Source organism: Manduca sexta, chromosome 14 (assembly GCF_014839805.1).
Source record: "Manduca sexta isolate Smith_Timp_Sample1 chromosome 14, JHU_Msex_v1.0, whole genome shotgun sequence".
NCBI lineage: Eukaryota > Metazoa > Arthropoda > Insecta > Lepidoptera > Sphingidae > Manduca > Manduca sexta.
Genome location: NC_051128.1, coordinates 415,194 through 430,967, shown reverse-complemented (window position 1 = coordinate 430,967; position 15,774 = coordinate 415,194). Strand labels below are relative to the sequence as shown.

Genomic DNA, 15,774 nt, shown 5'->3' with positions numbered 1-15,774 from the left:
AACATTATCTCTGAATACTATCACTGAGGTTGACTGTGTGTTTGTTTGTTATAGATTACCTGAATTATACTCTGTTATGAATTATGATATTTAGGACCTGTTTCAGTTTTAAGTTAATTTTATTAAACAGTTATCGTATTAAACGGATAATGAGTACTACTATTTTTTTCTTAGATAATTTATTTTTATAAAATATAGATATAAAACATAGTTGTAAGTTTTTATTTTATTATTAATTATTCCGGCAGTCGTATTGGGTGTAACCTGTAATGGCTGTGTGTTGATATTGAAATAAATAAATAAGTAAAAATACTTTATTACGATGTATTTGGATAGGTTAGATTGACTTTTGTATATGCTTATAATTTTTTATTTAAACGTTGAGAAGTTTCAATATAATCAACATCGTTTAGACTCCGCGCAGACGCTTAAACTCGAACTAAAAACACGATAATACTGCGCCGATATACTGGACACTGACAGATGCTTCAAAAAGTTTAGTACCAGACAATTTCGTAACAGTGTAGTGTTTCTCACCAACTTAACAGCGTCTGCGCGACGCTTAATCAAAATACAATTAAGAATCAAGTCTTCAATATTCACTAACAAATATTAAAACAAACATACTTTAATGATTAATTATAGTATTACGGGTAGAATCGAATGAAAACCTAGTGTTATACACAATCACAGTGACATAATAAACAACGCTATCAGAGAACAAATCAGTTATTTATGGAAATTTACCTTCTGCTATATTACATATTGGCTTGAGACTCTAAACCTCTTATATTCGTTCTTTAATTTACTTATTTATTTGTTTAATATTTTTTGTTATATTGTAGCCTAGCTTTTGCTCGCGTTTCCGCCTGCAGGATAAATTGTTTCGGGAGAAAGTTTTCCAGGATAAAAGTCCCGGAATAGAAAGTAGCCTACGTTCTTCCCGGTGTCTCATACTATCTCTATACCAAATATTCATTGAAATCCGTTAAGTAGATTTTGTGATTATAGCGTCAAGCAGACAGGTGCGGCGGGGGACATTGGTTTAAAATATATTTTTTAGATCTTTTCAAGAGGAACAGTACCGTCTTACATGATTGTTGAATAAAAATAACAGTTTACGCAGTGTATACATTTTCCCCCATTTACAATTTTTTTTTGTTGATACTCCGCTTCTATTGGAAATGAATGATGTTACATAGCCTATAAGCTTCTTGATAAATGAGCTATCCAACAATAAAATCATTATTTAATTTGAAACAATCCTTGAGCGCGTTCAAACAAACAAACTCTTAAGCTTTATATAATAGTATGGAAGTATAGATTTGTAGATCGTCTGGTCTAGAAGTAGTATTTATTTATTTATTATAATTTATTGCACTTAATATACAAACGTATACAGGCGGACTTAATGCCATAGGCATTCTCTACCAGTCAACCTTAGGGTGGTGCAGAGATAACCCTTCTATTTCCCCCTACTTGCCAGCCCGAGCTGGTTACTTCGGTTTGTACCTTGTCTTTTGTATAAACTTTATCCCTAATTTAAAATGTCCATAGTTATATAAGTAATTTTAATAGTTGTTTAGAAATAATAATTATTCTTATTCTTTGTTTTGACGTATCATAAGTGCAACTTTGTTCGCCTACGTGATAAATAAAGTATTTTATTTTATTTTATTTTTATTTTAATAATCATCATATTTACAGGTTCTAGTTTTAATTCTGAGGTTGCATTACTAAAATGTTGGAGACATTTTCGTTAAAGTCATCTTGCCCCAGATTATATTTATGAATATGCTAAGATATACAAAGAGTGGGAGTCCTTACTTTGTCCGAGTTACTATTGGAGTTCGAGGATAAAAGCGTGAGTGAGGGAATGAGCGAATACGTGAATGAGTGAATGATAAACTAGGAACTTTCAGTCTTTCGGCCCATGACATGATATATCTATACGTACTCGTATAATAAAACAAAGTCATTTTTTCTGTCTGCTTGTTTGTTATAGATTTTCTCAAAATCTACTGGGCCCTTATTCTGTATGATAGTGTAAACGCGTAACGCGGCCGTGTCATGTTATCTTCGAGAAATGTGCGTGGAATGGTATTCTGTAAGCCAAATTTCTATAGTCCTAAGCATGATGCGTTGTGTTACGTGCTTGTTACACACTGTCAAAATAACGTGCGGGATAGAGAATAAGGCCCCTGAACTAATTTTTATGAGATTTCTTATGAAGACAGTTTAAGACCCTGAGAAGCTTATCCCGGAAAACGCGCGAGTAAAAGCTAGTTTAATAATATAAATAAAATGTTTATTGTAACACTTCATAATTTACAAATTCGTGGAACCTTGGCATCTGAACTAGATTATCCAGTATTTCAGATGCCAAGATTTTACAGAACAAGGTGCTGTTTACGAAGCACTACACGTTACAATTAATACATTAAGCCATTAAACAATTATTGTGAAAAATAAAAAGGAAAGTAAATCACTTGAAATTACAAAGACACGAAAATAGCACAATATAGTAATTTAGTTATGCCAAACACGCCCGTCCAATATTTAATAGATAATATTTGCGAAACAAACTAACTATATCACGTGACGTGCCTGCCTTATCTATTACACATTTACATTATAAATGTTTCATGCGACGGAATGACGCTAGCGTGATGTTGAGTACCATACCAGCCTATAAAGAATAACAATCACCATAATCATTGTTAGAAACGTAATCCACTGAACATAAATAGTCTAAATATAATCCGCTCCTAAAGATATCTAAGTAATTTTTTTTAATCTGCACCTGATGGTAGGTGTAGTGGGGACAGTAGAATGACTGACGATAGACGATGACCCCTCATCAATTGACACAAACATTCGCTGTTTGTTAAAAGTAAAAGCAGAAACAGCTGAAAGAGTTTGGATGAAATTTGTCACACAGGTAGACCCTCTCCTGGATAAACAGGCTTTTTAATACAGTATATTTTTCCTTCGAAAATGATGATTTTTTAATCACCTTTTTAATAATATATTAAATATTCTCATGTACCTTGACTTATCATAAGTGCAACTATGTTCGCCTACGTGATGAATAAAGCATTTTATTCTATTTTTTATAGTCGCTTTTGTCTTATGGCTTATGAATAGTGTTTAATGGGTTTTTGTAGCAAGAAAGAATCTTCAGGTGGGCGAATCCGCGAACAATAAGTACTTAGTAAATAATATAGAGTCGCATCTAATGCGCTACGCCTTGTAGAGCTAATATCAGTCATCATCCCATACAATAAATGGCTTTTACACTCCTAAAAAATAAATACATTAAAGCAACCGAAAGGGATAAAATAAAAATATCGACAAAATCATAGTCTGAAACAATAAGGATGTGTGCCGCCAAAACAAAAAAAGTTGTTTCTAACAATAAGTTTTAAAGAACCAAGTCGTCAACCTCGAGAACGTCCCAAAGTAAAACACAAGGACACGTATACTTTTATATATAAATAATAGGAGCGGGCGTCCAATGTTCAAATCTGATTAATGTTGGGGTCCAATATCCAGAACACTAATTTATGTTATTGTTGAAGTGTGGGAATTGGTATCTGCACTTTTATTATCCTATATAAAAATATTTTACTTATATTGAAAATCAAACTGTGAAAGGATTTGTGAGCTTTAAGCATAAATAGTTGTACAGATTTCGATGAAGTTTATCACATATAATAATCAGATCCGGGATATTTTTTTTATTCCTTTGAATGACGAGAGGTGCTTGCCGTTCGCCTAATGGCAAGCGATACGACCGCCCATAAACATCAGAAACACCATTCAACGCCTTGAATTATAAAGTATTAACATACATTGTCAATAATGCTAAGATATCTCATATAAAGTAAACTTTTAAATATGAGTCAAGTCAAGGAAAAAAACACAAGACACACACATCATGCCTTTATTTCTAAAGGTGTAGGCATATTTGCAAATAGAGCACACACTTTTTAATCATGTGTTACATCCTATCACATGAGACTAAGCGAGCCTATCGCCATATCGGGTGCAAATTCCAGACAGCTGATATTGAGTAGAAAAACCGAACATTACTTTGTCCTGCATGCAACATTACCTGGAATACGAATCAAGGATCTCAGTGCGATGTTATACTGCGCACGTTACAACTAAGCCACCGAGGCAGTCTAAAATTTCTTGCTTATCAGTAAAGGTAAATATTTACTAACAACTAAATCCTTTAACGTCTAAAATATCTTGCAAAATAAACGTAGTAAAGACCAAACATAATGGAGCTAAACGCGTATACCAATTTCCACGCGTCAACAACCTTAAGCGAACTTTATCGGGGGATTAAATACCAAATCCCCGAGGACGTACTGGAGGGACTTAGCAAAATATTGACCTCCCAAACCCTGCCAAGGTTGACCCTCCGTCTTCACGCAAAAAACGATCTTCTTCCACCGTATTATCCACACAATAAAGAATATTTTCGTTCGTTTTGGTGTAGATATAAATTTGTCAGTTCCCCTGTCGGACACAAGGCTGAGATATCAAAAAATAAGCGCAGAAGTTAATGCAGGATAATCTTAATGCCTCATCGGGAACTAATCAGGGGAACAACGGTTTTCTTTCTAAATAATATGTTCTTTTATTTAACGAGTAGAATTTATTAGCGATTAAATTGAATTTTGTTCGTCACTTGGTACACATTTTCACACCACATACTTGTTCACATTTGTGCACTATAGTATTTTCAGCGTACCTACTTGACTGATATCTGTTGGCTGCCGTAGCTGAAATTCGGCCGGGATAGATTCATACATTACCTTACAGTGCGACTTGATCGAAACATCCTTAACAATAATAATATGGGCCCTTATAGATTGTCCCACTGCTGGGCACGGGCCTCCTCTACTACTGTGAGCGATTAGGCCTTAGTCCCCCAACTTGCGTAGTATGGATTGGTAGACTTCACACACCCACAAAATTCCTGTAAAGAACTTCTCAGATATTCAGTTTTCCGTCACTGTTAAAGAAAGCAATAATTTACAAAGAATACACACATAATTTTAGAAGTCAGAGGTGTGTGTCCTTGGTATTTGAACCTGCGAACATTAGTCTAGGTCCATTTCACAACCAAACAGACTATCACGGCTTAAAATTCTTAAGATGGTTAAAAGTTATTTCAAATGTGTTTGCTATCTTCTTGGAGGGGAAGAGATAATGCTGGGTTTAAAAGATTTTTTCTTGGAAGGTATAAAACAAAGTTACTTTTTAGAAAACAAAACAAAGTAATTGAAGTTCTATTCTTTATAAATGGTAGGTAGTTTCCTTGGTGAAATATATAATGCTAGCTTTTGCTCGCAGATTTACCCCCGTGTTAGATTTTTCCGGTATGGAAGTCCAGCTATATTCGGCATAAAAAGATTATATCCTCAGGATCTCAAACTATCTCCGTACCAAATTGCATCAAAATCGGTTTTGCAATTTGGAAATGAAAAGGTAACAAATAAAGTTAGTTTCGCCTTGTTAGTATGGAAGTATGGATTGACATTACGCTTGTCACCGAGATGTTAAGTCTCATAATTCTCATTAAGTATCCTGAGCAGTCCTTCAACCAAGATCAGTACTTGCAAAATGCTGTTTAGCGTTAGAAATAGACCTATCAGTGGTACCGAAACAGACGAAACTGCCTATCTGCTGCTCACGAAAATTGTCTGGAAGTTTTACAATTAAATAAGATAAGGTCCTAGTTTAGTTTATAGATGCTTACTTTAGATATCTATAGATGGAGGCTTATTGTCTGTAATTAGTTTAGAATATAGGGACATTTTAACATTACTTTACTAAATGAAACCACATACTTATCTACTTGAAAATAACAGTTTACAATAAGTTACTTGAGCCTTAGATGTAAAATAATAAGGTATAAGTTTCAAACAAAATAAATATTAATAAAAAGTCATTTTCATTTTACACGCCCTAATGCCACTACTACTGCTCTAAGAGAATTCCTCGCAGCGGCAACATAATATAAGACAAAAATACACTCACTCACACACCGTATTTGCATTAAACTAAAAAATGATAAAAAAATCAGAAAACCAGGATATTTGGTGAAAATATTCGTTATTAATGGATGATTTTTGGCACAATGTCAACAAAGGTGAAGACGAGTATGTGGTTTCATTTAGTAACGTAATGTCAAAATGTCCCTGTATAATGTTGCATAATTATATAGTTACCCCCTTATTCATAAACGTTTTTTATCTAAGGACGGAGTAAAGCTGTGATAACAAGATAATAGAGAAATAGACATAGGGCCGTTGTGATTGGTTATTATTTTTGTATTTCAATATTAGCCAATCACAACGGCCCTACGTCTACGCACTGCGAAGACTGCCATGCCGTCAGCACTGAGAAACAGACTTGTTATCACAGCCTTACTCGGTCGTTAGATAAAACACGTCTATGAATAAGGGGGTTAGTTTTTTATCATTTCTAAAATGAAATAAATAAATTATTGGCTTTTTTACTCCCATAAGTATTTAACTAGGAAGATGACTACAGAAAATACAATTTAATGCTTTCTAAGAGGAAAAAACATTAACAACTATCCGAAGTGAAGAGACGTTTAGAAAGTGATTAATTGCGAAGGAGGGAGGCCCTCCTCGCAATTAATTAGGAAATTAATTTAATTATGATTTATTATCTAAATAATGAAGGACGACGTTGACAGGTTGACTTGGCTTGATATTTCAGTAAGGATTTTTTGTTTTTGTTATGGCTTTGAATGACGAGCTTGCCGTTCGCCTGATGGTAAGCAATGTGACCGCCCATAAACAGAAGAAACACCATCCAACACCTTGAATTACAAAGTATTGTTTGGTATTCCACTGTGCTCGCCATCCTGAGTGTGAGATGTTAAGTCTTATTATATCCAGTAGTTACACTGGCTACAATGTTCTTCAAACCGGAACATAACAGTGACTACACACTGTTGCTTGGCGGCAGAAATAGACATTGCGGGGGTACCTACCCAGGCGGACTCTCACGTAATATGAGAGACCTACCGTGTTACTTTATTAAAAAAAAAACAAAATTGACATCACGCTTTAACGCCGAAGGGGTAGGCCTATGCACCACCTATGTGTTACTAGGGTACCCACTAGACGTCCGTGAGTTCCGTCCCGTGATGTGATAGGGGGTGGGTCCCTCTCCATATCAGACACAAACAGACTTGGGCTGATATTTAACATAAACATCCAATATCATTTTGTCCGACCCGGGATTCGAAACTGGCACCTTACAAGTTACAACTACTCCATCGAGTCAGTCTACAACGTCACTACTAATAATAACTAAAACAACAAGTTATGTTTGCATTATATTTTATTAATATTAAACAAATGATCCATTTTTAACTCGCGTAAATCAATTTGACTAATGAAGGACATCTGTTGTCAGAAAGTCGTGTCGTCAACGTATTTTTCCCGAAACATTCTTGTGTTGAATTCGTCCAGTTGGACTTGGGTTACATCTGGAGAATAATATTTAAATTAAAAAAATAGTAATTGTCTCAAGATAGTTTCGTCGTCAAATAAAAAGTATAGACTTTATATGCATCTGTTATCTTAGAAATTTTAGCATAGTTCCGCGTAATTTAGTATTAAAATTTTAATTTGTATATTTGCATAATAGAAACCCTATTATTAGTCTCCGCGTAGACGCTGCCAACTATTATCAGAAACTCGACTTAAAATTGTTTAAGTTTTAGTTGCCGAAATTGTAAATATAATATTAATTCGTCATGTTGTGACTTATCTTGTGGGAGTTAACAGCGTCTGCGTGTTGCCTTAGACTTAAGACTGCTTGCTCCTCTTGTATTAAAAAATCAATCAAAAGCGTTTATCACAGATTAACTTACTAAAATGTGTATTGATAACCTTCTTTCTACTGAAAAAAGGTAAATCTACCACACATCCTGCATTTATTCCTGTAGGGGAATGCAATAGACGCAACTAGGACACACTTTTCGCCAAGTGTGTTCCGTCCCATGATGTGTTAGGGAGCGAGCTTATCGCCATATCGGGGACAAATTCCAGACTTCGGGCTAATACTGAGCAGAGAAATCCACACATCACTTTGCTCGGGATTCGAACCCAGGACCTCAGAGCGTTGTCGCGCATGCATTCTTTCTACTCAATTAACAAAAACAATGTTACACCGTACCGGTGCACACATAATATTTTCTAAGGTAGCCGAGAAACGAAGGCAACGTTCATTACAAGCTTCGTGGTTTATAACATAGTGCGGTCTGTTGTTCATCGGGCTTACTTACGCCATTTATTTAATAGACTATTAATAGACTAGCTTATGATCGTAGACCTGGCTGTGATAAGATAATGATAGGATATTTCCAGATTACTTCTGCTAGGGTATATTTATATCCGCTCGGATAGCGACCATCGTGTCTCGTCATAGTGGCCGACGTAAGTGTGTCGCGATCAGCCTGTGTATATTCGGTTTCAACAGGCCGGCATAATTGTATCGAATGTCAAGAGGTAATCATCTCTTGTCAGTCGATATTCTTGTGAACTGCACTTCACTTACCATCATTTGCAGTGGGGTCACTTTGTATAAAAAAATCTTCGTTGGTGTTGATCATGTAACTGAGCCTTGTGTAGATGATAGAAGCATATGCATAACGGTCCTTTTCATTAAGGCATGGCGCAGAACTTTCCAACTTTACACCAAGAAACACTGCGCTATTATGAAAGTTTTTGAAGTTGCTGCTTTACCAACTGTCAGTTTCATAGTGGTATACCATTTGTTGGCATAAGACAACGTCGGCGCAATCCTTAATGCTCTTTGTTATAGGCTGACATTAGATCCTAATACTACAGAAATATGGTATTAAATCGCTTACCAATAACACAATTATAATGTCCCATTTTGGATGCAACATTCTCCTGGTCCCAGTCCTGTCTCTTGCTGTTTCCAAATACTATGTAGAAGACGTTACATGCCGCGTAGATGCTGGCCAAAGTGAGCAGCACTACCCGCCATCGTTTTAAGTCTGTCTGAAATAATTAAAATTATATGGAGAGTGGGGTGGCCTGTTTGGTATTATGGTAGAGTATACAAAATGAGACTGAAAGGTAGTTGCAATTCGCAGTATGGGAAAAAAGAAGCTATCGATGTTAACTAGTGCAGATGAAATGAAAGTGAAAGGTCTTGGGTGCAATTCGCAGTATAGGGAAAAAATTGCGAGCATTTTACTAACGGGTTTTGATGCCCAGAAGCTATCGATTTTAACCAGGCAATAGTAAAAACTAAGCCGAATAGGTTCCGCGTTAAATTTAAAGCGCATTAACTTAGTGGTCCATGCGCTTTAAATTTATATTTAAACTAGTGTTTAAATACAATACGGATCGTAGAAGGATTAATGAAGAGAAAATATTGTTACATAATCATCCTTAAGTATACATCCACACACGAAAGGGACGGCAGCACCGATGATACTGCTGAAGGCGCTGGTCATCATCAGTAGAGTACCGGCGAAGTTCTCTGACATGTCTTTGTAAGAATTCTATTAAAAAAAAAAAACATTTAAAAATTTAATTCGAGCAAACGAAAAAAATATGTGAACCTTGAAGATTGTAACGCCTTGAAGGCATAATATAGAAGACCCAAACCTGGCCTTCTAAACGATGTTTCCATTAAGGCCCTAATTCAGAATGTTTGAGTAAACGTTATTATTCGGATATAATCGGATAGTGCGTTAATCGGATAGTGCAAACAAATATAAGTGTCAAACTACCTAATAAATCGTAGACAAACGAATCTTAAACAATGAATTCACTTTACTTGAACATTATGAAGTACAGTCTATGTCTCATAATATTACAGTTCAATAACACTGGCAATGATAGCAAATAGAAAAGAATCTACTCACACGAATATTATGCAAATAATCTATAGTCTATACGTTGGAATTAATATTTCCAACGTAATAACGTTATTAAGCAATAAACAAGAGAAGGTAATGAAAAGTTATAGTTAGAAGAAATAAATTCTAATCGTCTGTTATGAACTTGCAACTTTCCTTGCACAAAGGCATTGCATTGTACTAATTGCAAAATATTTGCATCTTTTTATATTTTATACTTTAATCGCACCTTGTTTGCGTCTGTTATTATTTCCAAGTTATGATCTTTAAGAATACAATTGTGAGAAAGTAAGTGGAATTTAGAATAGATGAAATAAAATGTTTTAAGAAATATTATTAAGATGTACTTCAGAGCATTCGTTTACTGCCATTTTACGAATTGAAGCTAAGTTATAGTTTTGTCTACAGAATGATAATTCCTCAGATCAAAATACACACCCCTTTAGTTTTTATAGATTTAATATTTTCCATCATATTGTTTAATTTGCATTAAATAACTTTATTTATAGAAATAGTGACGCTAATTCTTTTCAATTTCATATTGTTTTCGCGAATAATTTATAAATTTCCCTATCATGATAATACTAGCTTTTGCAGCTTCACCCGCATGCAAGAAATTTTCCGTGTTAAAAGCCACGCCATATATTATCCCGAGATAAAAGGTAACCTAATGTGCTTCCAGGGTTATAAACTATTTATCTACATACTAAATATCATCGAAATCCGTACGGTAGTTTTTTAATTTATCGTGTTTAAAAATAAAGATTCGGTGCAGGAGTTTGTTTTATAATATGTAAGGATGTAAACTACATATTACCATCGCATTACCATTGACTAATGCAATAGTATAAATTAATTAAGTAAAACACTAACCAAGAAGCCGGTTAATTGGAAGCCAAGCATTGCTAACACAGCTGTTAGCACAGTCGTCGAGGGCCATCCAACTCCCAAACTCGGTAAGATAGTTAGAGCAATAATCACTCCAAATGCACCTGGAAATACACAAATTACAAGGTATCGTCTCGAGTAATTATTCAATTGAGTTTATTTCAGGCACAACTTGTAAAAATATTCAAAATTTATTGACTACGTCGACGTAAAATTTTAGTTACGATTAATGATCAAAAAATATATATTAAACTAGATATTTTTTTTCAAGTAAAAAGAAACGTATAAATACTTCAGTTAATAAATTGATAATAATAGTTTCGAAGGTTTGTTAAATTATAAAACGAAAAGGATGCACTAATGGGTAACGTAATACTATAATGTTGTGTGGTAAACGAGAGCTTTATTTTACTATAGAATTATAATGCGAATATGAAATTTTCGTAGAAATGTTTTATTTTCACAATATTTGCTTTGGCTTAAAATATTTTGCAAAATAGTAAAGGTAATATTTTGTTTTCGGCACGCACGAACATTAAAAACTCTGTATAAATAACTTATACAAACACATAAAATAACAGCCACTGAAGTCCGGGCGAGATGGTTGTAAATCGATGTAACAAATACGATTCATACAACGAGAAATATATAATGTGGTTTATCCCCAAGTATATAAGGTCTCGACCCGAATTTAATATTAAAGACGTTTTTATGAAGTCCTTATGCCATTAGACCATGGAACGGGATTTAGATTATAGTAACTTTTGAATGGACAATTAACTTACCTAAAGCGTTAATAAGTTTTCTGAAGTAGGTCATATTGAAAATGTAGTCCATACATCCAAACTTCAACATCCAATCCAAAGTACTGGTTGTTATTAAATTAGAAATCCACATTGCTCCAAAAGGCATGGCTGAATAATAGTGGACCTAAAACATGGTGTAAGAGATAGTTTTAAGAGAAGTACAATGTGGTCAATTTACTTGTGCATCTAGTTTTTTTTAAATTATATCAGACCAATGGCTAATTCGATGACTAATTTTAATCCTGGACGATTTATTTTCAGCAAATTAGCAATTGCAACTAAACGTCACAATTCAGTTTACTAAGAGATTTGATGACGTTTAATAAAAAATATACTTACAGTTAATTTAGGTAATCCTTGCATTTTGAAATATAAGGGAACGACAGTCAGGTGGAAAACAAATAATGCGTTACTAGCTGCGTGTGCGCATGCTATAGCCCAAAATTTTGGCGACTTTACTATTCGACGCCAAGGTCTTCTTAATACTTTCTGAAATAAAATACGATGTTTTACGACTTTAAGTATTATTTCTTACGATACATGATTCATTCTTCAATGTTTGAGAGCTGCTAATTACATTATTTTGTAGTTTTATGGATTGATGTTTAGTGCATTTTATTACCTACCAATGAGAGACCTTATTAATCCTTCTTTCAACTAAAAAATAAAATTAACCTTTCGATAAAGACTTCGTGTTTCATTAATATGCTCTTTCTCATCATCTCCAATAGCCTGGTGTTCTTCCGGTGTGCTCGCTGTCAGGGTCCCAATAATCACCGCCAACGATAGCGTGACCATTGCAAGAGCATAGTATATGAACTCCCATCCCAGTGGCATTTGGGACAGCAGTCCTGATACTGGGAATGCTAGTATGATGCCGAGGTGCAGTCCTAGAAGAATATATGAAGTTTAACTTATCGGTGGTGGAGTAAGGCTGAGAAGCATCAAATTCTTTATAAAGTAAATTTTTGAGTAAATTCATATTTGTGCGTCCAGTTTCAGTTTTATGACTGAAATGCAATAGTTCTTCGGTTCAAAGGAAAGAGGTGTTACTCAATATATTTTTTTGGTGTGGAATTAAAAGGAATGGCAATTTGAAATCTATATAAGTGTTATGACTGTGTATTTGATAATTATGTATTATTCACATACCGGAGTATATTATATTGTTGAATACAGCCCTCTCATTTGGTGGTGTCCATCTTTCCAAAAGCGTTTCATAGACAGAGGAGAAACAGCCATGAGACATTCCCATGAACAGCTGAGCATTACATGCTGCCACCCAACCACCCTGAAGAACATGATATTTTTATAGTAGAAACTTTTTACCGAAAGGCAAGTTGCACTCTAATACCACCCCCTATCCTATAGCAGAAACATGTTAAACTGTTAGGTTATTGACTAGTTACCTGCACTGAAATATCAACCTCAATGCTAGAAGAATCAAGGATAAGTTTCCAATGAATATGAAAAAATAATTTTGGGTTTGCTAAGAGTTCTACATGTTCACAAAAAATAACAAAGAAGCGCAACATCAACGCAATGCTCAAAAAATTGATTTTCTTTGAGATCGTTGTAAATAAACTATTTATACTGTATAAATATTATAACAACATCACGGTTATTCAAGTAGATATTCTGTACATACCTTATTAACAATGGTTGGCATTGCAACGCATAATGCACCGTTTACAGCAAGTATTAAGGTAAGGATTAGCTTCCCCCCAATTCTTTTAAGATATAAATCGGCAGGCACTAAGGTCATTGCGTATCCGAAGAAAAAAGATGACAGCACTGCACCTTGTATTCTTTTATCCCAATTATGCACCTGAAAAATACGTTTTAAGTAATTGATCAAACAATAATCAACTATCATCATCATCAGACCCACGAAGTCATGATGATTTTACTCATAATAATTATCAACATTAATTTGTATTCAATTGACTTGTTTGAGACTGCCTTGGTGGCATAGTTGTACTACGATATGACTGCAGTGCTGTCACGGGTTTGATCTTAGGGTTAGGCCAAGTGTATTCAGTTTTTCTACTCAGTATTAGTCTGGAGTCTGGAATTTGTGCCCGATATGGCGATAGGCTCACTCTCTATCACATCATGGCATGAAATACACTCGGCGGAAAGTGTATTAAAGTTGCGCCTTTGCCTACCTCTTCAGGGATAAAAAAACGCGTAAGAGACTGTTTGTATGTGTGTCTGACTTATGGGAGAGTTCGTGTAAAATGCCCTTTATTGTTTTATTGGTGGTAGGTTTCTCATATGTGAGAGCCCGCCTGCGATACCACTGCAATTTCTATTTTGCAGCCAAGCAGCAGTGTGCACTGTGTTGTCACTGTTTTTATCCGGTTTGAATGACACGGTAGCCATTGTAACTACTGGACATAATACGTCTTATCATCTCATGGCTTATGATGGCTAGCGCAGTGGAACGCCAAACAATTCTTTGTAATTTATGGTGTTGAATGGTGTTTCTACTATTTATGGACGATCTTATCGCTTACCATTAGGAGAACGACAAGCTCGTCTCGTCATACAAAGCAATAAAAACAAAGCATGACAGTGAGTGTATATTGTGTTTACCTGTATATACGTATCATTGAGTCTAGTTTCATCATTAATGGCCAGCACAGCCACACCAGTGCTGCCTCTCACCAACCCAAGAGACACAGAACTAGCCAACATGTACAACAATTGTATGTGCCTGATGCCGATGTTGAACCCTGGAATTTGATAAATGCCGGTCAGCTTTTGATTAGCAAAATAACCAGTCTTCTGACGGACAGTTAAAACCGTAAAGACGCATTATTTATATAGTTGATGAAATATAGATACTGGATGGTAGGTCTTTCGTTTATGACAACTGGTTTGAATAGGTTAAAAAATATGGGTAGCATCCGTGAACGACTGGAGGGGTAAAAGGCATGAGTATTGAGCTATGTTTACGGAATGAGTCTTAGCAACTAGGTACACTAACTACTAACTAACTATACGGTTTATCATAATATTAGGCGCGGTTTAGATTTGCTAAAAAAAATTCAAAGGGTGATGTGTTCCTAGCCTATTTTGGCTAGAGCAACTGTTTAAAACCTAGACAGCCATATTAAACTAAGTTAGAATTAATATATTTGTAACTGCCCAATAAGGAATCACAATTTGAGGTCAGTTCAAGTGTACCCAGTCTCGAACAGGCCGGCATAATTGTATCGAATGGCGAGGGATGATTCGAGGGATGAATGATGAGGAATGAGGGATGAATTCTGGACTGATTGCACATGTGCAATCAGTCCAAAATTCACTTCGCCAATGCCGTATAAAAATGGTACTTACTATATTTGGTAAGAACTCCACTAAACCCATCTTCATATTGACACCTCAGAAACTCAACATCCATATTATTTTAATCACATTAACGTTACAACTGAAAAAAAATCTTGTACGTCTAGTTCAACAAACGTTATCAAGATAAAATTAACAATAAGAGTTATCTATTTGCTTCCTTATGCTAATAATCATGCAGTCAGTCTGCAATTTGAGTCTTCTACAATTCAATTTAGAGTAGAGAATCAATTAACACTTTATCTTTATAGTTTATAGAAAACAACGTAAGGTTGTCAACAGAGCACCTATTTGAATCAAACAATAGTTACTTGAAGAAAATGCTATTATCATTAAACACATACATGATAGACAGTGTAATAATATAATTAGCTGTAGAATAAATAACTGAGTAAGATGTTTATCAATTATATATTTTGAATTTACTTCACTCACCTCTTGATTTCCTGTTATACTGCTTCGGTGGCGTAGTTATATTACATGCACGATACGACTATCGCGTTCGTCCTGGGTTTGTATTCTGGGTCAGATAAAGTCATACTTGCTTTTTCTATTCAGTATTAGTTTGGAAACTGGAAATATGCCCACCTTCATTGACATACATTCCGGCCCCGTTGAACATGCGTAACTTGTTCTTCCCTGTTACTTTCTCATCCTTTCCATACATAATATATACTAGCTATCTTTGCTCTCCGCCAGTCTCCTCAGATCTTTCAGGATAAACGGTTGTCTTTTAAAATTTATTCCTGATTTCTTTTTATAGGAACCTAA

General features: G+C 35.0%; 1 protein-coding gene across 1 annotated transcript; it reads right to left on the bottom strand.

The window, feature by feature from the left end:
• Positions 1-7,377: 7,377 nt before the first annotated feature.
• LOC115442920 (putative inorganic phosphate cotransporter) lies at positions 7,378-15,146 on the bottom strand. The gene is made up of 11 exons (XM_030168126.2): positions 14,995-15,146; positions 14,248-14,387; positions 13,298-13,477; positions 12,802-12,940; positions 12,325-12,539; positions 11,989-12,138; positions 11,629-11,773; positions 10,829-10,947; positions 9,473-9,595; positions 8,933-9,086; positions 7,378-7,543 (listed from the first exon to the last, which is right to left on the bottom strand). The coding sequence occupies exons 1-11, from the start codon at positions 15,056-15,058 to the stop codon at positions 7,467-7,469; spliced, it is 1,506 nt and encodes a 501-aa protein (XP_030023986.1). The 5' UTR covers positions 15,059-15,146; the 3' UTR covers positions 7,378-7,466.
• Between the last annotated feature and the right edge of the window lie 628 nt (positions 15,147-15,774).

What these genes read in the sequence shown, in the direction of transcription:
- LOC115442920 (XM_030168126.2), bottom strand. Translation starts at nt 15,058, where the DNA reads ATGGATGTTGAGTTTCTGAGGTGTCAATATGAAGATGGGTTTAGTGGA. An exon ending in TCAATGATACGTATATACAG is followed by an intron (nt 13,478 to 14,247) that starts GTAAACACAATA and finishes CGTATTTTTCAG; the next exon opens with GTGCATAATTGGGATAAAAG. An exon ending in AAGGATTACCTAAATTAACT is followed by an intron (nt 11,774 to 11,988) that starts GTAAGTATATTT and finishes ACCATGTTTTAG; the next exon opens with GTCCACTATTATTCAGCCAT.